The 22,500-nt window shown below is 41.2% G+C and overlaps 2 protein-coding genes and 3 long non-coding RNA genes across 6 annotated transcripts in view; all 5 read left to right on the forward strand.

Annotated features, from left to right (window-relative positions):
- Window positions 1-32: 32 nt before the first annotated feature.
- LOC143703455 (uncharacterized) lies at window positions 33-1,044 on the forward strand. Its single transcript, XR_013191062.1, has 3 exons — window positions 33-101; window positions 359-430; window positions 683-1,044. It is a non-coding gene; the product is annotated as an uncharacterized LOC143703455 (long non-coding RNA).
- A 63-nt stretch (window positions 1,045-1,107) lies between these two features.
- LOC143703284 (uncharacterized) lies at window positions 1,108-3,721 on the forward strand. The gene is made up of 6 exons (XM_077197270.1): window positions 1,108-1,206; window positions 1,323-1,552; window positions 1,636-1,814; window positions 2,888-3,238; window positions 3,337-3,454; window positions 3,608-3,721. The coding sequence occupies exons 2-4, from the start codon at window positions 1,520-1,522 to the stop codon at window positions 2,979-2,981; spliced, it is 306 nt and encodes a 101-aa protein (XP_077053385.1). The 5' UTR covers window positions 1,108-1,206; window positions 1,323-1,519; the 3' UTR covers window positions 2,982-3,238; window positions 3,337-3,454; window positions 3,608-3,721.
- Window positions 3,722-3,774: 53 nt separating this feature from the next.
- Window positions 3,775-6,807, forward strand: LOC143703242 (uncharacterized). Of its 2 annotated transcripts, none has more exons than XR_013190856.1 (4): window positions 3,775-3,937; window positions 5,135-5,239; window positions 5,662-5,826; window positions 6,692-6,807. XR_013190856.1 is itself a non-coding variant. In XM_077197268.1 (4 exons), the coding sequence occupies exons 1-3, from the start codon at window positions 4,627-4,629 to the stop codon at window positions 5,811-5,813; spliced, it is 321 nt and encodes a 106-aa protein (XP_077053383.1). In that variant the 5' UTR covers window positions 4,505-4,626; the 3' UTR covers window positions 5,814-5,826; window positions 6,692-6,807. The 2 variants fall into 2 exon arrangements, 1 of the variants encoding a protein (XP_077053383.1); XM_077197268.1 differs by lacking the exon at window positions 3,775-3,937 and adding an exon at window positions 4,505-4,690.
- Window positions 6,808-11,807: 5,000 nt separating this feature from the next.
- On the forward strand, window positions 11,808-12,455 carry LOC143703400 (uncharacterized). Its single transcript, XR_013191006.1, has 2 exons — window positions 11,808-11,877; window positions 12,018-12,455. It is a non-coding gene; the product is annotated as an uncharacterized LOC143703400 (long non-coding RNA).
- A 4,808-nt stretch (window positions 12,456-17,263) lies between these two features.
- The window catches only part of LOC143703542 (uncharacterized), a 38,220-nt gene continuing 32,983 nt past the window's right edge, over window positions 17,264-22,500 (forward strand). Inside the window, exon 1 of the long non-coding RNA XR_013191151.1 lies at window positions 17,264-17,361. This is a non-coding gene — a long non-coding RNA (uncharacterized LOC143703542). The remainder of the gene's footprint in view (window positions 17,362-22,500) is intronic.

The raw sequence follows: 22,500 nt of genomic DNA on the forward strand, positions 1-22,500 counted from the left end.
GCTACATACTTCATTTTCCGTTTACTTGACTCTAGACCGATCTGAAAGAACAGTGGCCTCAACCATTGCCTCTTCAAGTAACTCTCAAGAAGTTGAGCTCGGTAAGCAATTGTTTTTTGTTGATTTCATGTACGAGTGTGTTCAACCAAATACTTTATTTCTATTACATATCTTTGACTTTTTAGTCTCTGACTATACTAACAGACAGGTAATTTTGTAAAAAAACATTTTCATATGAGCCACGGAACAGTTGAAAAGAGTTCCCCTCCATTCCTTACAAGTAATCCCATTTCATGTTGATTTGCATCTGTTCTGTTGTTTGAATGCATAATACTGTATTAAAATTGTCTAATTCTAGGAACTGCAAGCACACCTGAAGTCTCAACTACCGAACAACAGTCTGGAGATGTAGATGCCCAACGGATTATTGGTAAGTTTACCTCAAATGTTTTTACCGATCGGAACCGTATCACTGACTGTCTTCATAAAGTCCGTCTGAATGAATAAAAGTGCATTTAAAAAAAAAAAAACTTTTTGTTAAATGTACACATTTCTGAGAGATTACTTTTTTCATGTCTTTTTAAACAATATAAACTTTTTGTGTAACAAGAGTTTGTGCTCTTGGTTAACAAGCTTGTAACATGTAAGAATTGTAATGTAATTAAAAAAATTGTATTGCAAGATTTACAACTACAGCTACTCAAATGCAATGGACTGTGATGAACCCAGATCAGCAGCATCTCATGATTGGGCATTGAGGCGAACCTTGTCTGAAGAACGCTGGCAGGAAGCAAGGCCAAAACTCCTTAACAGTTTGCTTGCTTCAGACTGTGCATTATGGTCCTTGTGATCACTGCAGCTTGAAAGAAGCAGTCATCAGGTGCAAGGACTGTTTCCCAAAACCCCGTTACTGTGGGCAGTGTGACGTTTCTACGCATCAACATCTAGTTTTTCACAACAGAGAGACTCTTATAGATGAGTTTTATAAACCTCTCCCACCATCAACTGCTATGCAAGACCTTAGTGGCCAAAATGTCATATATGAGCAAGCAAAAAATTACTTGAAAGCTTCAAAATGTTATTTATTTCCTTTTTTATAGTTAGTGTGTTTGCTGCCCATTGGACAACCTGACAAAATTTGTGATTGTGACCATCAAAACCTGTCTGTTGTAGCTGGACGATCAGTTGTACTTATCTGTATAAATGGTATGACTTGCAATGTTTTGTATTGTATTTGACTATTGGCTTAACCTGGTGACTGATGTCTGAAGAGTATCAATGTATGTTTACTATTTATTTATATTCTTTTTAAATCTTTGCAGGTCACTATGACATCTTCCTGCCAGTTATTAATTGCAGAACATGTCTTGCATCATGGACACCTGAGGTGGTGGACCGGTTTAGTGGTTACTGGCCAGGCACTGTTGGGTTTCAAACCAGATACCAGGTAGACCTTTTCACATCTTTTGAGGACCTGAAGATCACTGCACCTGGGCTTTCAAGACAAGCATTTGTGAAAATGTTACAACAGCGCTCACAACAATTTGGAAGGGTAAGACTTGGAAAGCCATTCGTTTTTTGCATTTACGGAAGTCTTACTGGCATGTCACTGTATTCAAATTTTCATAATTCCAGAGTGGTAACATTTGTGGCAACGTCTTCCAAAAAGCTTTCCTTGAATTGACATATTGTCGTCATGAAAGGGAAAAACTCTGCGGCATTGATCACTTCTCTTGCCCAGCTTGCACCCCAGATACAGTTACTGTGTCTACAGATGGAAACAGAAATGTATATCGATTCAACAAAACAAAGAGGTATATTATTACATCTATATTAATCATTTAGCAGATGCTTTTATCCAAAGCGACTTACAAATGAGGAACAATGGAAGCAATCAGACCAACAATAGGGCAATATTATACAAGTGCTGTAACAAGTCTCAGTTAGTCTAGCACAGTACACATAGCCAGGTATTATTATTTTATTTTTTTAATCAGGGAAAACAAATATAATAATGTAGAATAGAAAAGGTAAGTACTAGTATTAATTGGTCTGGTGTTGACGTAAAAGATGTCTAGAATTTTTTAATTTTTTTTTAATCAATATGTTATTAATAACATTACTCTGTCAACATTTCTTGTGAATATTTTTTGTCATTAACATATTTTTTTATGTAGGGCAGAGTTTTTCTGGCCAATGACAAAGATGTAGCAACATTTGTTGATTGTGTTCGTGAGAAGACCATTCCAGTAAGATATTTGTCAAAAGACTGGGATTGTACACATTTGGCGCTTTTCCATTACCAGTATCAGCTCAACTCGATCTAGACTCGGCTCGCTTTTCGCTCCGTTTTCCATTACAGATAGTACCTCCCCAATAGTACCTGGTCGTCATAGCGACGCCACAGGAACTACGCGTAAAGCGACACACACCCGCTACCCCCGCACACACACAGGACAATGGAGGAAATCGAGTGTATGGTGTTTTTGATCCCTCGGGAGTTGGGATGTGGCTATTTTTCACATTAAGAAGACAAACGTTGTTTCAGGAGAGGCTGAAGGCAGCAAAATAAAACACTGCTGAAAAAAATAGATCCCTGTGGTGCGTGCAGTGATGACGTGGGGAATAGTGACGATTCTCTCTGACCAATCAGCACTCTGCAGTGTTTCACGTCACATTTTAGTATCGCCTCAGCCTGCTTAGAACCTCGCCGGAGGTGATACGAAAAAAAGTACCCGAAAGCAGGTACAAGTACAACTTTTACGCAGTGGAAAACGAAACAAAGGCGAGTAGAGTCGAGCTGAGGCGAGCTGGTACTGTGTAGTGGAAAAGCGCCAATTGAATCAGGATTTAGTTTGTATATATTTGATATGACACTGTGTTACAGGTACATGGAAAAGGCATCTGTGGAACATCAACATGGGCTACAGCCAGGGAGACCTCTAAAAAGACAAACACCAAATGTGATGAAGAGGGCCTAGAGGTGGCAGTTTGCAGACACTGCATATTGCTTAGAGGTCTGAACATGTTTAGAGGGGAGATATTTGCATACCCTCTGTTTCTGCAAAACGAACTGGCCACAAAAACAAACTGCAAGTTCTTCTGCACTGACATAATGTGTCCATATTGGTCCTATCTGCAAAAGGTGGCTCTAGCATTCCCAGAAATGCAAAACTTAACTCCGATGAAGCCATTTCTCTCAGTTATGCATGCAAAGAGGCACTCTACAAAATGTGAGGTAAATGTATATTCTCAAACAATATGGTAAGCCCTTTACCATTTTGATGTCCTTGAACTTGATATTTTTATTTTGGACATCTGGTGTGTATGCTGTAGGTGCAGTGGGCTGGCAAAAACCAAACAGGGGCAGGCACAACGATTGGTGAAGAAGTTGAACAAGTCAACAGCTTTTTGTCCCGTGTGGCTCTAACTACAAAATACATGAGTAAGGCTAGTAAGTGGTCCTTTTTTTACAGTTCTCATGTGTTGTGCTTTGGTAGCGTTATAATTGTTAAAACAGCTTGCTTTTTGATTGTTTTCTTTCATTCATCTTACTTGGTCACTAACCACTAGTTGAAAAGCACATTTAATCATTTCATTATTACAGCACGAGTAGATATGATCACATTGCATGCCAGAGGATGGAATGAGCGAAAAAAAAGAAACCTGCACAAGTACTTGTCTACACGGTACTTGAAGGGAAGTAAAAATAAAGATTTCAACTGACTTAAGTCCACTGATAAGTTGTAAATACTTAGTATCAAATACTTTCAGTATTGCCGAAGGTTTGTGTAACCTTCCATTAATTATATTTTTGAGACCATCCAAAAGACAAAGGACGTCAAAGAGGACATTGAGGCAATAAAGAAGTGCACTCAAAGGTCTGATGAGGGACTGCAACAGTGGATCACTGATGTGAGACAGTGGGCAGTTGATAGTATTTACTTGTTGCTGTCTCCTATTGATAGAAAATTATCATACATTTAAAAATTATTAAAAAACTTTATTTTTCCTTGCTGGTCTGTGTTTTAACACCTGACCCCTTAAAGGAACACTCCACTTTTTTGGGGAATAGGCTCATTGTACAACTCCCCCAGAGTTAAACAGTTAAGTTTTACCATTTTCGTATACGTTCATCCGAACTCTAGGTCTTGCGGTACCACTTTTAGCATAGCTTAGCATAGATCATTGAATCTGATTAGACCGTTAGCATCTCTCTTAAAAAAATGACCAAAGAGTTTAGATATTTTTCTTATTTAAAACTTGACTCTTATGTAGTTACATCGTGTACTAAGTGAAAATTAAAATTTGTGATTTTCTAGGCCGATATGGCTAGGAACAAGGAACTTTGCTGCCGTACCATGTATGCAGCAGCCGCAATGATATTACGCAGCACCTGAAAATATTCCCCAGCTTGGTAAGTTGTAATATCATTGCGCCTGCTGCATACATGGTACGGCAGCAAAGTTCATTGTTCCTAGCCATATCGGCCTAGACAATCACACTTAAATTTTCACTTAGTACACAATGTAACTACAGAAAAGTCAAGTTTTAAATAGGAAAAAATTCTAAACTAAGTTTTTTTTGAGAGAGAGATGCTAACGGTCTAATTAGATTCAATGATCTATGCTAAGCTATGCTAAAAGTGGTACCGCAAGACCTGGAGATCGGCTGAACGGATTCGAAAATGGTAAAACTCAACTGTTTAACTCTGGGGGAGTTGTACAATGAGCCTATTCCCAAAAAAAAGTGGAGTGTTCCTTAAGTGACATTGATTTGCCACACCAAACAATATTAAAAAGATTAGTATGATTGAATTTGAGAATGTGTTTTAATACTTAAACTTAAGTGATGCAGCTTTCTCCCTCCTTAAAATACTTATTCTCCCTTGAAAAGTTAGCAAACTGAACAAATGTTTTAAGCTTCTTTGGCTGGACATTTGTGGATGTCCTTTATTGTTCTTACATGTATTATTACTACCTTCTTATTGAATCCTCCTTTTATCAAATTGTCAACATCCTTAGCCTGAAATATGTATGTATAAGGTGTTTTATAGAAATAGTATAATTCTTCTATTGTTGATGGCACAGAAAATGCATGATACTGATTAAAGACCTTCACAAATTATTTACAGCTCCAGATGACCTCAGAACAGATGATCCAGTGGCGTTGCAACATCTGATTGAAGGCCTATTCTTGGGCATCCAGCAGAAAAAGCGGGATCTGCATCGTGTAACCGGTAAGTATCCTCCATGCCTTCATGTTCTTGTGTAGTTCATTTTAAAATGTGATATCTATCGCTATAACTAAGTAATATAAATTTAACTTAACACTGAAAAAAGTCTATCATCTACACTGTGCATCATCACCACTACATAACCTTCCTATATTGAGTGAACAGTCCTGCCTTCCTATATGTCCAATGTTACCATCACCCAACTCCATGCATTACTTGAACATTGGCCACATTCCAGGTTATTTATTATGGTTAAATGACCAGAGGTGTTGCCAAAATATTCTACAAAACGCTGATATTATGTGAGCTTTATACCATAATTTGTAAGGCACCTTTTGGATGTCCATCAGCACAATGACCAACTTTATGAGTATCCTCCTTAAATCTCATTTTGCTGTGTTTTTTGTTGTGTTTTTATGCTGCAGACCGTAACAAACAGAGACACAAGATCCGAAGACGGATTAGAGAGGACAAGAAAAAGCTGTATAATGCCATATCCCAATACAATGATCTTCCAACCACCACAGAATCTGTAGATTCCATTGAAGACCTTCTGGCAACAGAAAGCCCCATCTGAACTTGGGATTCTGGTATGTAAAGTTTTGACATTAATGATTTTAGTGAATCCTCATTTAAACACTTCATTAAACACTTCATTAAACTCCAACTTTCAAAGGAAAGAGACCCATGTGCCTTTCATTTGTTTCAGAACATCGGAGACCGACAATAATAATTGTTTTATTTTTTAAACCTTTTTGTTTTTGCTCACTCAAACTACACTCTAGAGGAAGTGCGTAAAGGTCTGATTCCTCAAATAAAAGGAATAGTTCACCCAAAAATTAAAATCCTGTCAGTAATTACTCTCCCTCATTTTGTTCAACCCCTTAAGACCTTCATTCATCTTCGGAACACAAATTAAGGTTATTGATTAAATCTGAGAGCTGGATCACTCCTCCATAGGCTTCTAAGGGATTGAAACTTGTTCCCCGAAAAGTTATTAAAGACATCGTTAAAATAGTCCAAGTGGCTCAATCTTAAATTCATCAAACGACGAGAATACTTTTTGTGTGCAAAAAACAAAAATAATGACTTTATTTCAACTCTTCATTTCCTTCTCATTACCTTAGAAGTCTATGGAGGAGTGATCCAGCTCTCAGATTTCATCAAAAATATCTTAATTAATTTTCCGAAGATGAACGAAGGTCTTACGGGGTTGGAACAACATGAGGGTGAGTAATTACTGACAGGATTTTCATTTTTGGGTGAACTATCCCTTTAACGTGTCAAGGCGGTTCACCCCTTTTCTTTTCCCACACTGTAGACTCAACACCTATCACTTGATGCCTATATTGTTGAGACAGAGAATTGTAACATTATTGGATTTTACTCCCAAAAGGCATTAAGAGGTAGTATTGTAATATGGTGGTTAATTCAATTGGTCATTTGTCTTCATAGAACCTGACACTTCCTTAGGCATGAAGAAGAAGGTGTTTGACAAGGTGATGCAGCTGGAGAGACTGATTGAGGAAGAGGCTATACTTGTAGAAGAAATGAAACAACATTGTTCCCATTCAAGGGAACTTCGAGCTGCGTCAAACGCTGCGGGAACGCCCCTGCGTTGTGCGTCATGAAGCACGTATGGAATCAGCCCAATGGAGAGATGAAACGTCATAGGCGGGTGACGTCATCGACCAGGAAACTATAAAGCACCCCAAAAACACAAGCGCATTAGCTTCTGTGCTTTCAGTCGCGCTACATGTGAATCTGTCCCTGTGTGATATTGTCTGTCTTACATACCCTGCACCACACAAACAATTTATCCCTATATATATATATATTGAGAGATTATGGCGGACGAACAGCAGTTTAGAAAGTGTGTTCCTCCCTGCTCACGTTATTTAACGAGCGGGGATACACATGATCTTTGTGTTGTTTGTTTGGGAGTTCAGCATGCCCAGTTTGCTCTCGAGGGGGCAGACTGTGAGCATTGCGAGCGTTTGCCGTTAAGGACGCTCCGCTCCCGCCGATCGCTCTTTGAGGAGAGCGGTTCGGTGCGCGCTCCCCGCGGTTCGGGTCCCGCTTCTGCCGAGGCAGAGCGGCGGCGCTTATCGTGGGGATCGCAGATGGATCTCACAGCGGGGTTTGAGACGGGCTCTGCCTTATCTCTCCCTTCACCTGTGAGATCCAGTGCCTCAGTCCCGGGTTCGGAAGCACGCGCTGCGGTTTCTTCCGCTCGGGCTGAGGCACCAATGCTGCAGCTATCCAGTTCTGAGGAATTTGATGTTGTTAGTGTTGAGGGAGATGTGGAGGATTCGCCACCCCACACTCCTGAGAGTGATGAGCTTATGGAGGTGTTAACAAGAGCTGTTGAAAAACTTAATATTGAATGGCCAGTGACTAGACAGGAGTCTGTTTCTAAATCAAAGTTGGATGAGAGATTTTTGCCGTCACGTGTGCAGCCTCCACGCCGGTGCCTGCCGTTTTTCCATGATCTCCACACCGAGGTGTCGAAATCATGGAGAAAACCGGTGTCATATAGAGTGTTTAGTCCCCAGACTTCAACATACGCTAATATTATGGGAGCCAAGGCTCATGGTTATGGTGCTTTGCCTCGTGTGGAAGAGACGCTTGCGAGCCATCTCTCCCCCGAAGCAGCATCATCTTTTAAGGCACCGGCATTACCCACCAAGCCTTTAAGAAACACTTCGGCTTTGGTGGGTAAAGCATATTCGGCAGCAGGTCAGGCTGCGTCATGTCTGCATACTATGTCAATCTTGCAGGCATACCAGGCTGATCTGCTAAGGGACATGAGTGAGAGTGAGGAGGTCAGTACTGACGTAGTTCGCGAACTGCGTCAGGCTGCTGATTTATCCCTGCGTGCCACCAGAGAATCGGCCAAATTAATGGGTCGTTCTATGGCAGCTCTGGTGGCCGCAGAAAGACATTTGTGGTTAAATCAGACTAATATAAAGAGAGAGAAAAAGCTTTTAAAAAGTTTCTTCCCCTTAAAGTTCATGTCCCTGGGGCTGCTGGGCGGGAGCAGCCCCGGCCATCTTCGAGCTCATCACATAGAGCGCAGCAGAGGCAGAGTGTCGCGTCTCGTGCTCCCCCTGCTGGACAGTGGGCTCAGCCACGACACTCTCAGCCGAAGCCTTCTCCCAGTAGAACTGATCTGAGGACAGTTATATTGGCTAAGAAGGCTTCGGCTAAGAAGAAGTCCTGACGCCAAGCCGTTCAGGATGCTGAGGGTGGTCCCCACCGAGGCGGAAAGGTGTTCACCTCTTTTTACGGTGCCCATTCCTCCTCGGTGCCCTCAGGGGCTCGTTCTGCCAACCCCGCCTTTATGCCGGGGCACAGACGATCCCAGCGAGCGCTTTCCCGAGGGACGCTCGCTCCCTCTGAGGAGGGTCTCAGAGCGGTCAGACCAGTTGTTCCCTGCCGGTGCGCCGTTACAGGGCGCTGCGTCTGCTGCTCAAGTTACACCAGAGGCCAGTCTCGAGAGGCTGGTACCCTTAGTAGAATTTCTGGCAGAGTGGAAAAGCCTTCCAAAAATATCTCATTGGGTCCTGCAGACAGTAGAAAAGGGTTATGCTATCCAGTTCAGTTGTCGTCCACCAAAATTCAGAGGGTATTCTGCACACAGTGGTGGGCCCCGAGCAGGCTCTGGTATTGGAATAAGAGGTGAAAACGCTCCTTCAAAAAGAGGCTATAGAACGGGTTCCTCCTCCCAGTTTGGAGTCAGGTTATTACAGCCGATATTTCATCGTTCCAAAGAAGGATGGGGGGTTGCGTCCAATTTTAGACCTGCGCATATTGAATCGCTCGGTAGGGAAGCTAAAATTCAAGATGCTCACTATCAAGCAGATCGTGTCTCAAATCAGGTCCGAGGACTGGTTTGTCACGATAGATCTGAAGGACGCATACTTCCATGTGTCCATCCTTCCACAACACAGGAAGTTCCTGAGGTTCGCCTTCGGGGGCGAGGCGTACCAGTACAGGGTTCTTCCGTTTGGCCTAGCTTTATCTCCCCGCACTTTCACGAAATGCATGGATGCAGCACTAGTGCCTCTGAGGCTTCAGGGCATTCGTATTCTCAATTACATCGACGATTGGTTGATTTTAGCTCAGACCGAGCAGATGGCGGTTCGGCATCGAGATGTCGTCCTCGCTCATATCAGAAAGTTGGGGTTGAGGCTGAACGCAAAGAAAAGTGTATTATCTCCTTCCCAGAAGACCACTTTTCTGGGTGTCGTTTGGGATTCGGTATCGATGCGGGCGCGACTCTCTCCGACCCGCATCGCTTCGATTCTCTCAGCTGTGAAACAAGTGAAGCTAGGCCAGCTACTCACTGTCAAGCAGTTTCAGAGACTGTTGGGTCTGATGGCAGCAGCGTCCAACGTTATACCTTATAGTGGTCGCCCAGCCCAAGGTCTGTGGCAGGATCATCATCTTTCGTGGCACATAAATTGTCTAGAGATGTTGGCTGTGTTTCAGGCTCTGAAACACTTCCTAACAGACCTGAGAGGCCATCATGTGTTAGTTCAATCAGACAACACGTCGGTGGTCTCTTATATAAATCATCAGGGGGGCCTGCGGTCTCGCCGGCTTTACAAGTTGGCCCGTCAGATCCTCCTGTGGTCCCAAGGGAAGCTACTATCTCTGAGAGCAATGTATCTCCCTGGGTATTTGAATGTGGTAGCAGACTCCCTGTCGAGGCAGGGGCCGAGGCCAGGGGAATGGAGACTCCACCCCGAGGTGGTGGAGCTCCTTTGGTTGAGTTTCGGTCGCGCCGAGGTGGACCTATTCGCTTCCAAGGAGACCACTCATTGTCATCGGTGGTTCTCCATCACTCTTCCAGCCCCCCTGGGGTTGGATGCTATGGTGCAGCCGTGGCCGAGGTCACGTCTGTACGCCTTTCCCCCGATTGCTCTGTTACCAGGAGTTCTGGAGAGGGTCCGCCGGGACGGGGTCAGTCTACTACTAGTAGCCCCGTTCTGGCCGGCCCGAGTATGGTTTGCGGACCTGATTTCTCTCCTGGACGGTTCTCCTTTGGAGCTCCCGGTCAGGAGGGATCTACTCTCCCAGGCGGGGGGCACGATACTTCACCCCCGCCCAGAATTGTGGAAACTGTGGGCTTGGCCTCTGAGGGGGCCCAGCTCATAGACTCCGGTCTCTCAACCGAGGTTGTTGAGACCATTCTTAACTCCAGAGCTCCATCCACGAGGAAGCTTTATGCCTTGAAGTGGAAACTTTTCACTTCTTGGTGTGGAGAACACCTGCAGGACCCAGTTAACTGCCCAGTGGGTGCAGTGCTGGAATTCCTGCAGGAGCGCTTCTCCACAGGGTTATCCCCCTCCACACTAAAGGTGTATGTGGCGGCACTAGCTGCTTACCACGTCCCTTTCAGTGGAGTTTCTCTTGGGAGACACCCGCTTATAACTCGTTTCCTCCGTGGCACTTTGAGGCTGAGGCCAGCAGTTCGTCCGAGGGTGCCGACTTGGGATCTGGCCATTGTATTAGAAGGTCTTTCCCTAGCTCCTTTTGAACCTATCGAAGAAGTTCCCGAGAAGTTTCTCACTTTTAAGACTATCTTTTTGCTTGCTATCTCTTCACTAAAAAGAATCGGAGATTTGCAGGCTCTGTCGGTTTCACCCTCGTGCCTGGAATTTGCACCTGGCATGGTTAAAGCTTTTCTGCATCCTAGACCAGGTTACGTTCCTAAGGTTCCTACTAATATTGTTAGACCTACGGTTCTGCAGGCTTTCTGTCCTCCTCCATTTATGTCATCGGACCAGGAGAAACTTAATTCACTCTGCCCTGTTAGGGCATTAGACGCTTATGTCCACAGAGCTGCCCTGTGGAGGAAATCAGAACAACTTTTTGTATGTTTCGGGCCACCCAGGAAAGGGTGTCCGGCGTCTAAACAGAGAATGAGCAAGTGGGTGGTTGAGGCTATCTCACTTGCTTATGAGTCGGCTGGCCAGCCTTCACCTTTGGTTGTCCGAGCTCACTCTACCAGGAGTATGGCTGCTTCTAAAGCTCTTTTGTCGGGGGTTTCCCTGAGTGATGTTTGTGATGCGGCTGGATGGTCTTCACCGCATACTTTTATTAAGTTCTATGACCTAGACTTAAGCTCTACCCCTGGGGCACAGGTGCTCTCGTCCTCTGTGCGCTAGTCTCACATGACGGTCATTTGGTCCTATGGCGACGTGGGTATTCGCGTTCCCGCAGCGTTTGACGCAGCTCGAAGTTCCCTTGAAAGGGAACGTCTCGGTTACGTATGTAACCCTAGTTCCCTGATAGGGAACGAGACGCTGCGTCGCTCCGCCATACTCCCGGCACTCCCGTTAGCGCTTCCTTCAAGCCTATCAGAAGCTAATGCGCTTGTGTTTTTGGGGTGCTTTATAGTTTCCTGGTCGATGACGTCACCCGCCTATGACGTTTCATCTCTCCATTGGGCTGATTCCATACGTGCTTCATGACGCACAACGCAGGGGCGTTCCCGCAGCGTTTGACGCAGCGTCTCGTTCCCTATCAGGGAACTAGGGTTACATACGTAACCGAGACGTTTCATCTTACAAGAACCTGCAGGGTCCTGAAGGACCAGGCTAGTGTACTATCAGATGACCTGGCCACACAGAGTACACATTTCTTAATGCGTTTTACTTCATTTAGTTATATTACACTGCTTTAGAGATGATTATTCATAGAAACTGCCATATTGATGTATTGGTGCACACTTCAAATATGTTTTTGTTGTATATCCCAATTTTATTTTTAGGCTACCCTTCAGGACTTTCTGGTCAAGCTTACCATGGCCTGTACAGTGCTGTCCTCCAAAAACTTGAGGAGCTCAAGACAGACCTGGTAGCTGTGAAAGAAACATACTCACTAATAGTAGTAGGTGGGAATGATGGAACTGTTGAAGAAGACTCATATGAGCATGTCTCCACAGATGCCTCTACAGATGAAGAATTATAGATTTTGTCCTCTCCACTGCACAAATCATAATGCATGTTATAAGTTTTTTTTAATTACTTGTTTGAATCAACCAGATGTATCTCATCTGAATGTAAATAGGGCAACTGTTGTGGTAATCTCCTTTGTTTTAGTGAGAAGTATCCATGTACGCAGTGGGAAATATGTGTTTAGTTGGCCGTTGAGAGAATGCCATGCTCTCTCCCCATTGTAAAGAATAAAACCTTGAACCTCAACTTTCTATCACTGCCTGACTGATTCTTAATTTCTTAATTAAAAAAAATTGTCATTGTGTCACAGGTTGGTTACAGTTTGTAATTTTTATCTTCAACACATGTGTATTTCTACATAATACATATTTACTACGTTGACAAATTGATCAACAATAGAATTCACTTTTTACAACACATGTAAGATCCAATACATAGAATGCAATACATAGACTAGCATCTGAACTTGCAACCCTGATACTGCATGCTCAGTGATGTCATTGAACCTTTTGATTATGGGCTTAATAAGTAAAAATCGACTATAAAACATGGATGCAAACAACTTAGGATCATGGCATATACCATATGGATGGCAACATCATTTAGGATGGTGAGGAAGGAAAAAGACATCTCATGGATGACATCACACAAGCATACACACTGAAAGAGAGGTAGAGAATGACCCCATTTTATTTTCATTCTTGTACCACTTTCAACTATATTGCCTCTACACAATTATAATATGTTTTAATTTAACTCCAAATTTGGGTAAGTCGTTGCAGATACTATGAAGGAGAAAAACATCAGTTTTTAACTTAAACTTAATGTATATCATAATCAAAAAATGTTATGGTCATCAGGGTAACTTGATACAGGGTAGTATTTTTTTTTTTTTTTAGCATATATTGTCAGCATGAAAAGAAATAGTAAAGTAACATAATATTTGTTGTTGTTCTATAGTTGTGGTAATATAAACAATAGTAATATAAACAAATTACTTTACCCAATACTGTACTAAGTTTTCTACAACTATAGACTATACTACTACACTACAGTTTACTGTAGTAAAAACTAAAGTATTCTACGGTATTTATTACAGTTTATCAGTTCACTATAGTACAGTATGCTGTCCATTAAAGTGTTGTAAATACTATAATACAGTATACTACAATTTACTATAGTAAATACTATTGTTTCACGTCCGAAAGTAAACGCAAAATAAATACAAACAGCGCCATATTCACCCAAATAGCATTATTCATATAAAGCACAATAATCCTTACACTGCTAACACAAAATGCATTATTGTGTAGCTATGCTAACTGATAATTTCTAAGCACAAGGGGGCAGTTTAGTAAAGCCATATGGCCAAACAAACGTTTTAAAACTCCGGCTGCAGTAAAACATTTATATACTCTGATCACAGATGGTTTTATAACCCTATTTTAAGCTCTATTTTGCCAACAGGACGAGCTGTGGTGCTGGTGATGTTTTTATTAAGCTGCACCAAAATTTAAACTAACATCTTTACTTTTTCTTAACATAGATCATCTAAATACAGTGTAAGTACGATTTCGGCTGTACTATATGTTTGATATATTCCGTAGATGTATCTTTTTACAACCCTATTCACAGCAATACTTTGCTAACAGGAAGAACTACAAATATGATGCTAATTTGTATCACGCTGCATGACGCTGCTATAGGGAATTGTAGTTTTAAATAAATATAACTTATTACTTAAAATCTGAAGTTATAAATACTGAATTAAGAGTACACTTAGGGATTTAAGTGGATGTTAATAGCATTTGTGTGATAATATTTTAAATATCTAACTGCTAAATAGGTGAAAATCAATTTTGACCATAATTGACTGCACCCCCTTTTAGTGACTCTATCAATAAGAGTATAGTCACATAGTTAAAGTCAAGAGCTCTCTATAACAATTGGTCCCATGTCTGTAGCCCATTCTGTTCCTGAATGACAAGGCTTTCAACATGCACTGAGGTCAAGGTTCAGAGGTCAATATTTCAAAGCAGGAGCCATTGCCATCCTTCATACTGGCATATATTACTCTCCAGGCCGAGACCTTTCCAACAATGTATTTGGTTTAGTCCTATGTCAAGGCTTTAATTTCAACATTTCATGGACACAGCCCTGTCCCAGGCTTGGTTTCAGTGAGGCCTTTGGAGGCCAAACCTCCAGCCTCCTACCTCACAGGCAATGCCATCACAATTGTGTTTATTACAGTAGTACACATATGTACGTATCACACCCAAGTAAAATATGCACTATTTAAGCATTTTTGCACGAGTCATGAACTTGTGGGCATCTGCATTAGTCTAAAGAGTCAGCCAATTAGGTGTCCAAATAGAACTTTCATAGGAAGATCATTGTAAATGTCTTTACTGTCACTTTTGATCAATTTAATGTATCCTGCCTGAATAAAAGTATAAGCCTACTTTCTTTAATTTTCTTTCTTAAATATGTATTCTGTTAAATTCACACAACAGGCAATGCCATTACAATTGTGTTTATTACAGTAGTGCACATACAGTATGTATGCATCAAGACAAAGGAATATATTTCTCCATACAGTTATACAGGATGTCAGTAAAAGTGGATTTTATTTATGTCTATATTGATGTACAATTCGACGATACAATATGGAAAGCATAACAGAAAAAACATCTATGCTTTGAATTCCATTTGATGGTGTTCTTCAACAAGTATTATATAGATATTGCATACATAACATACATACACACATACAGTATAATATGGAAATACTGAAGTAAAGTACATCAGAATCATACTTGGCAATATTACATACCCTGTCAATGTACTTAATCAGATTTTTTACATGCAAAAACCTCAGCAACAGTTAAGTTGGCAGATTGAAACGGTTTTTGCACAATAAAGTTAGTAGTCTTATGGGGGCAGAGCCCTATTGTTTTCCTTAGGATTATTTATTATTATTATTATAATAATAATTATTATTATTTTACTATCTTTTGGGCACTTTTGGGGCCCTTAACGTGCTCAAAAACTCTTGAAACTTTGCACACGGGTCAGAACCCGTCAGGGTTGATGGCGCTGGATGGCGCTGATGGCGCTGGATGGCTTCAGCGCCATCAGGGCCGGGCTGAAGCTGGTACCCGGGCGTGGCAGGGGGGCTCGACAGCGCCCTCTGGAAGTGGTAAAAAATCTTGGTCCATAAATCAAACACGCTTGCATGTAATAATATGAAACTCGGTTCACATATAGATCTCATTGGTTCATATGTCCTTCGTACTTTTACTTTGTACGCCAGCCCAACAGGAAGTCGGCTATTATGGGTTGTTTGGAAACTCATGCTCAGGAATTTGAAACACGATCGTCACCAAACTCGGTGAGCATGAAGTCAAGACATTGAGGATGAAAAATTGCCAGGGGATTTTTGATATCTCGAACGGTTTGGCCGTGGCGATGAAACAAATTTATTGCGAATAATGGAAACAGGAAGTGCGTTATAACTTCTGCATACAATTGACTGATCTTGATGAAACTTTAGCAGTGTGTTCGCTGTAAGAGGCCGATCACATGGATGTGACTATTGTGAGTCAAAGTTATAGCGCCACCAACTGGCAGCAGGAAGTGTGTCACTTTCAAAATGCTTTTAAATCACCCTCTTATTTTTACCCGATTTGCTTAAAACTTTATGTGTATAATGTAAACACACGGCAGATGTAGACCTGTGAAAGGATTATTGATATCTTAGATACTGTTGCCGTGGTAACGCATCAAACTTTAAGATTATTTTTTGATGCTTTTGAGACTCTTAGCATACTTGAAATTGCATGAAACTCGACAGACACATCACATTTATTAGCCAGTAGACATGTGCAAAATTTCAGAAACGGGCGTGGTGCAGGGGCTCAGTAGCGCCACCTTTTGACAAAAGTGGGGGAGTTAGGTCTATACTTTTATCTACAATCTTAAAACTCAGTATGTATATTGTTCATATCGAGCTGGACAACTTTCTAATTTACAGTTATTAGTTCAGACCAACAGGAAGTCAGATATTTTGGTTTGAATGTGGATGTTTTGGAGAATTTTCTCTTCCTCTCTCTGACCCTACGTCTCTCCGTGTGTTTGGGGGGAGGGGGATTTGTCTGCTGAGTGAGAATGCTTTTATTTTTTATATACTTCTCCTAGAGAATTAATCCAAACACCACGAAACTCGGTCAGCATGAAGTCAAGACATTGAGGATGATAAATTGCCAGCGGATTTTTGATATCTCGAACGGTTTGGCCGTGGCGAGGAAATTAATTTATGACTAAAAAAGGACACATAAAGTGTGTTATAACTTAGTTAGTTTTACCTACAGTTACAAAACTTGGCGTGTATATTGTTCTCTTCAAGCCGAACAACTTTCTAATTTACAGTTATTAGTTCCGACCAACAGAAAGTCGGATATTGTGGTTTGAATGTGGATTCTGATAATTTTCTCTCCCTCTCTCAGACAGAGAGAGTGTTCCCTGCCATTCTCTGTGTGTGTGTGTGTAGGGAGGGTGAGAAGGAAAGGGGGGGGGGGGGGGGGGGTCTCTTCCAGTGAAAGTTTAAACACAAAATCATAAATAAGGCTATACTGCCCTCTTGTGTCCAAAATTATATTTATATATAAATATATTACGTATGTGACTGAGGATGTTGTGTTTTATAGCGAGTGCACACAAATATAAGTAAACAGTTTGCAGTCTGAATGATGTCCTGTATGAAAAAAAATGAAGGAGTATGTTTCCACTGTTCACACACACACACAGTTCGATCGCGCCCGCGCCCGCGCCTCTCTCTCTCACACGCGCGCACACACACACACACACACACACACAGTTCGATCGCGCCCGCGCTTCTCTCTCTCTCTCTCTCTCTCTCTCTCTCTCTCTCTCTCTCTCTCACACACACACACACACACACACACACACACACACACAGTTTGTTGGCGCGCGCCTCTCTCTCAAGCTGGAGTGTGTGTGTGCGCGCGAGAGAGGCGCGCTGGCGCGATAGAACTTTGTGTGAGAGAGAGAGAGAGAGAGAGAGAGAGAGAGAGAGAGAGAGAGAGAGAGAGAGAGAGAGAGGAGCGGGCGCGATCGAACTGTGTGTGTGTGTGTGTGGTGTGTGTGAGAGAGAGAGAGAGATAGATAGAGAGAGAGAGAGAGAGAGAGAGAGAGAGAGAGAGAGAGAGAGAGAGAGAGAGGCGCTGAAATCATTTTATACGGAAAACAATTATTTATAATTCAGATGAGAATAAAGTTAGTGTTAATTAAAATTATAAGGAACATTTAGTTTTTATGTTCTGAATATCATTAAAACAGAAAAAGCAGAGACAACATAATGATGAATAATCTTAAGATATTATATCGTATGCTATGTGTTGTGAATACACCCATGTTAAACATTAAAATGTACTTCCATTGCATATCATAGGACACATAAGCGTAAAATATAATTACATTAATAAACCTGTACATATAATTACATTAAACAACCTCTACAAAGACCTCCAGATAAATACTGGGCTTCTATATTTACACATTTAAGTGCTGAAAAACATATTGAGCTATGACATCCTATGACATTAAGAAGTATTCTATATTTAAATTATCTCATAAATGTGGCTATTGTGGTTCAAGATCATAGGCCCTGTCCCAAATGGCACACTTCATATGAATACTCGGTCTTGTGTACTTATTTCATGTGTCCGTTAAATCCATGAGACCCATGGATGAGGTGTCTCATTTTTCATTTTAGATTTCAGAAGGTTGCTCACGCATACTTTGTGGTTCATATGTGCCCTCGATGCGCACTTGATGCACCCAAACTGATGCAAGCTCTACAGCACACTTCTTTTCGACAATCAAAGCAGGGTTACGTTTTTGCACGTCGTGCACAATAACCCTAAAGGCACCAGGGTGGCGGTGCCACCGGCTTCTTTATATATATATATATTTATTAGGGCCCAAGCCTTGAAAAGGCAAAGGCCCTATTGTTTTCCTTAGGATTATTAGGGCCCAAGCCTTGAAAAGGCGAAGATTTTCAATGGATTTTTTTCATCCATTGAAAATGCATGCTTTTATTTTTTATATACTTCTCCTAGAGAATTAATCCAAACACCACAAAACTCGGTCAGCATGAATTCATATGAATTTTCGGTCTTGTGTACTTATTTCATGTGTCCGTTAAATCCATGAGACCGTAGGCTGTCTCATTTTTCATTTTAGGTTTCAGAAGGTTGCTCACGCCAGAGATGGGAGTAAGTCAAGTCTCAAGTCCCTACCATCAAGCAGAGGTGGAAAGTCCAGGTGTCAGAAAGTAAAAGTCCTGCCATATTTTTATTCCACCCATGAACTCACACAGCAAAAACTTCAGTGTTAAATTAACTTTCCTAAGAGTTTATTTGGCTCCAGACTCAAGAGTGTTAAAGTGTTAAAATGAGTGTTAAATTAACACTCAATAGTGTTAAAGTTAATGAGATAATTAAGTGATTGATTGAGTGATTATTGACCATTATTGAAGACACCTGATGTTAACAAGCAGAATCACTAGCTGCGTTTACATGGACACTTATAATCGGATTGACGGCTCAATCGGACTAAAAAACCTTCATGTAAACACCTTAATCGATCCGATTGAGCTCGATCCGATTGAAATTTCGATCGGATTGAAAGGGGTGGTTTACTCCTTTTGTAAGCCGATCGAGAGAACATGTAAACACTTGATCGGATTGAAAACCGAAACTAAAAGGACTGCGCATGTGCAATGACGTTGAAATGGCGTAATGACGTATGACGCGCGGAACAAGCTGTTCTTCCTGTTGAATAAAGTGAATATAAATGAGTGTTCCGTCATTAAAAAATTCTCATTTCACTCAGCGTCTGTGAAGTGGAGCAGGACAACGTCCCACCAGTGCTTGTTTCAGATTATCATCCATGGACGACTGGTTTTGGGCGCGTGGTTTTACTGCGTGATCAATAGCAGCACGGCAAAACGGTTCATACTCATCGTCTCCAAATCATGACCAGAGACGGATAAATATTAAGTCTGCTGTTTAAAAAAAATAAAGAACAATAAAGGAGAATAGTTATGCGCGAACAGCGGCATATTCGTGCAGTGTGCGCATGTCAAAAAATCAATTCCGATTTGAATCTTGTGACATATAAACGCGCACATCAACCCGATTACTTTATTTATAGTTCATGTAAACACCGTGTTTGGATTCATCAATCGGATTGATTTCATTCCGATTGAACCATGTAAACGCAGCTAGTGAAGGAGAGAATCACAAATTGTAAGCCACCGTTATGGCGATAAGTGTATGCTTTAGTTGGGCTCTTGACCCTTATATTATTAACTTTAGATTTTGTTTGGCTGCTGTATTTGAGTTATAACTGCCAGATGAACAAAGAAAAAAAGTGATCTGATGGTGTTGGTCATATTATGACAATCATCATTTGAACTTTATGTTTTTTATTTATTTTGTTGGTTACAGCATAACTGTGCTTCTGCATAAATATCCAGAATTTTAGATATAATATAAAAGGATATCTTAAAAGTTGTTTTCTTAAAAAAAAAAAAAAAATTCTTTCTTTTAGGCACACACATCAAGATTCAGTCTATGCATCTCAACAATGGTGACGAGCAGAATATTCAATTAGGAAAATTAAATTACATAGACAATTCAGATCATAATTTATTCATATCGCAATGCATGATGGGAGCCATTAATGAGTTGTGATTGGTGGCAGCCACTGCAACATGCTTTATTATTGTCACCATTGTTGAGATTCACAGGCTGATTATTGATGTCTGTGTTTCTAAATAAATTAATTTGAAAGTGTTTTGATCAGAGCAATATTTATTAAATATTTTGGATTATAAGAAACATACTGATATTCATATGTGCTGTAGAATCACAAAACTGTTGCTAGTAAGTTAAACCAATCTATCTCAATAAGTTTCATTTTCAGATCACAGCACGATTATGCCATAACACAACCAAAACTATGATATCACACTTTTCTTTGTTCAATTGACTGTTATAAAAAAATAACAGCAGAAAAACAAATTTAAAGTGAATGTATAAGGTTTAAGAGCCCAACTAAAGCAAACACTTATCGCCATAACGGTGGCTTACAATTTGTGATTTTCTCCTTCAGTGATTCTGCTTGTTAACATCAGGTGTCTTCAATAGTGGTCAATCATCACTCAATCAATCACTTAATTAGCTCATTAACTTTAACACTATTGAGTGTTAATTTAACACTCATTTTAACACTTTAACACTCTTGAGTCTGGAGCCAAATGAACTCTTAGGAAAGTTAATTTAACACTGAAGTTTTTGCTGTGTGAGTTCATGGGTGGAATAAAAATATGGCAGGACTTTTACTTTCTGACCCCTGGACTTTCCACCTCTGCTTGATGGTAGGGACTTGAGACTTGACTTACTCCCATCTCTGGCTCACGCATACTTTGTGGTTGATATGTGCCCTCGATGCGCACTTTTGCAGAGCCCACACTGATGCAAGCTCTACAGCACACTTCTTTTCAACAGTCAAAGCTGGGTTACGTTTTTGCACGTCGTGCACAATAACCCTAAAGGCACCGGGGTGGCGGCTTGTTTTTATATATATATATATATAGCTGTGAGCAGCGATGAAGGGCCAAAGCTGGCGGCTTTAGGTAAAGGCACCGGGGTGGCGGTGCCACCGGCTTGGGCCCGCAATCGCTGCTCGCAGCTATATTATATATATATATATATATATATATATATATATATATATATATATATATATATTTATTAGGGCCCAAGCCCTGAAAGGGCGAAGGCCCTATTGTTTTCCTAAGGATTATTAGGGCCCAAGCCCTGAAAGGGCGAAGGCCCTATTGTTTTCCTAAGGATTATTTATTAGGGCCCAAGCCCTGAAAGGGCGAAGGCCCTATTGTTTTCCTAAGGATTATTAGGGCCCAAGCCCTGAAAGGGCGAAGGCCCTATTGTTTTCCTAAGGATTATTTATTTAGGGCCCAAGCCTTGAAAAGGCGAAGGCCCTATTGTTTTCCTAAGGATTATTATTATTATTATTAGGGCCCAAGCCTTGAAAAGGCGAAGGCCCTATTGTTTTCCTAAGGATTATTAGGGCCCAAGCCTTGAAAAGGCGAAGGCCCTATTGTTTTCCTAAGGATTATTATTATTATTATTAGGGCCCAAGCCTTGAAAAGGCGAAGGCCCTATTGTTTTCCTAAGGATTATTAGGGCCCAAGCCTTGAAAAGGCGAAGGCCCTATTGTTTTCCTAAGGATTATTAGGGCCCAAGCCTTGAAAAGGCGAAGGCCCTATTGTTTTCCTAAGGATTATTATTTATTTATTTTTTCTCCTCTTTTATTTTTCTTACGACTATTCGGGCACTTTTGGGGCTCTTAACGTGCACGAAAACTCTTGAAACTTTGCACGCGGGTCAGAACCCGCGGCCATCAGGGTCGGGGTGAAGATGGTACCCGGGCGTGGCAGGGGGGCTCGACAGCGCCCCCTGGAACGGGGTCCGAAAACTTGGTCCATAAATCAAACACGCTTGTATGTAATAATATGAAACTCGGTACAGATATAGATCTCATCGGTTCATATATACTTCATGCTCTTACTTTTTACCCCAGCCCAACAGGAAGTCGGCTATTTAGGGTTGTTTGTAAAACGCATGCAATGGAATTTAAAGTACTTCTCCTAGAGAATTCAAAGAAATGCCACGAAACTCGGTCAGCATGAAGTCAAGACATTGAGGATGAAAAATTGCGAGGGGATTTTTGATATCTCGAACGGTTTGGCCGTGGCGAGGAAACGAATTTATGGCGAGAAACGTGAAACAGGAAGTGTGTTATAACTTCAGCATACATTAGCTGATCTTAATGAAACTTCAGCAGTGTGTTCGTTGTAAGAGGCCGATCACATGGATGTGACTATTGTGAGTCAAAGTTATAGCGCCACCAACTGGCAGCAGGAAGTGTGTCACTTTCAAAATGCTTTGAAATCACCCTCTTATTTTAACCCGATTTGCTTCAAACTTCATCTGTATAATGTAAATACACGGCAGATGTAGACCTGTGAAAGGATTATTGATATCTTAGATACTGGTGCCATGGCAACGCATCAAACTTTAATATTCTTTTTGGATGCTTTTGAGACTCTTAGCATGCCTGAAATTGCTTAAAATTGCATGAAACTCGACAGACAGATCACATTTATTAGCCAGTAGACATGTGCAA

Source organism: Siphateles boraxobius, unplaced genomic scaffold (genome assembly GCF_051911475.1).
Source record: "Siphateles boraxobius isolate OS27281-9 unplaced genomic scaffold, OSU_SipBor_1 11, whole genome shotgun sequence".
NCBI classification, from domain to species: Eukaryota; Metazoa; Chordata; class Actinopteri; order Cypriniformes; family Leuciscidae; genus Siphateles; species Siphateles boraxobius.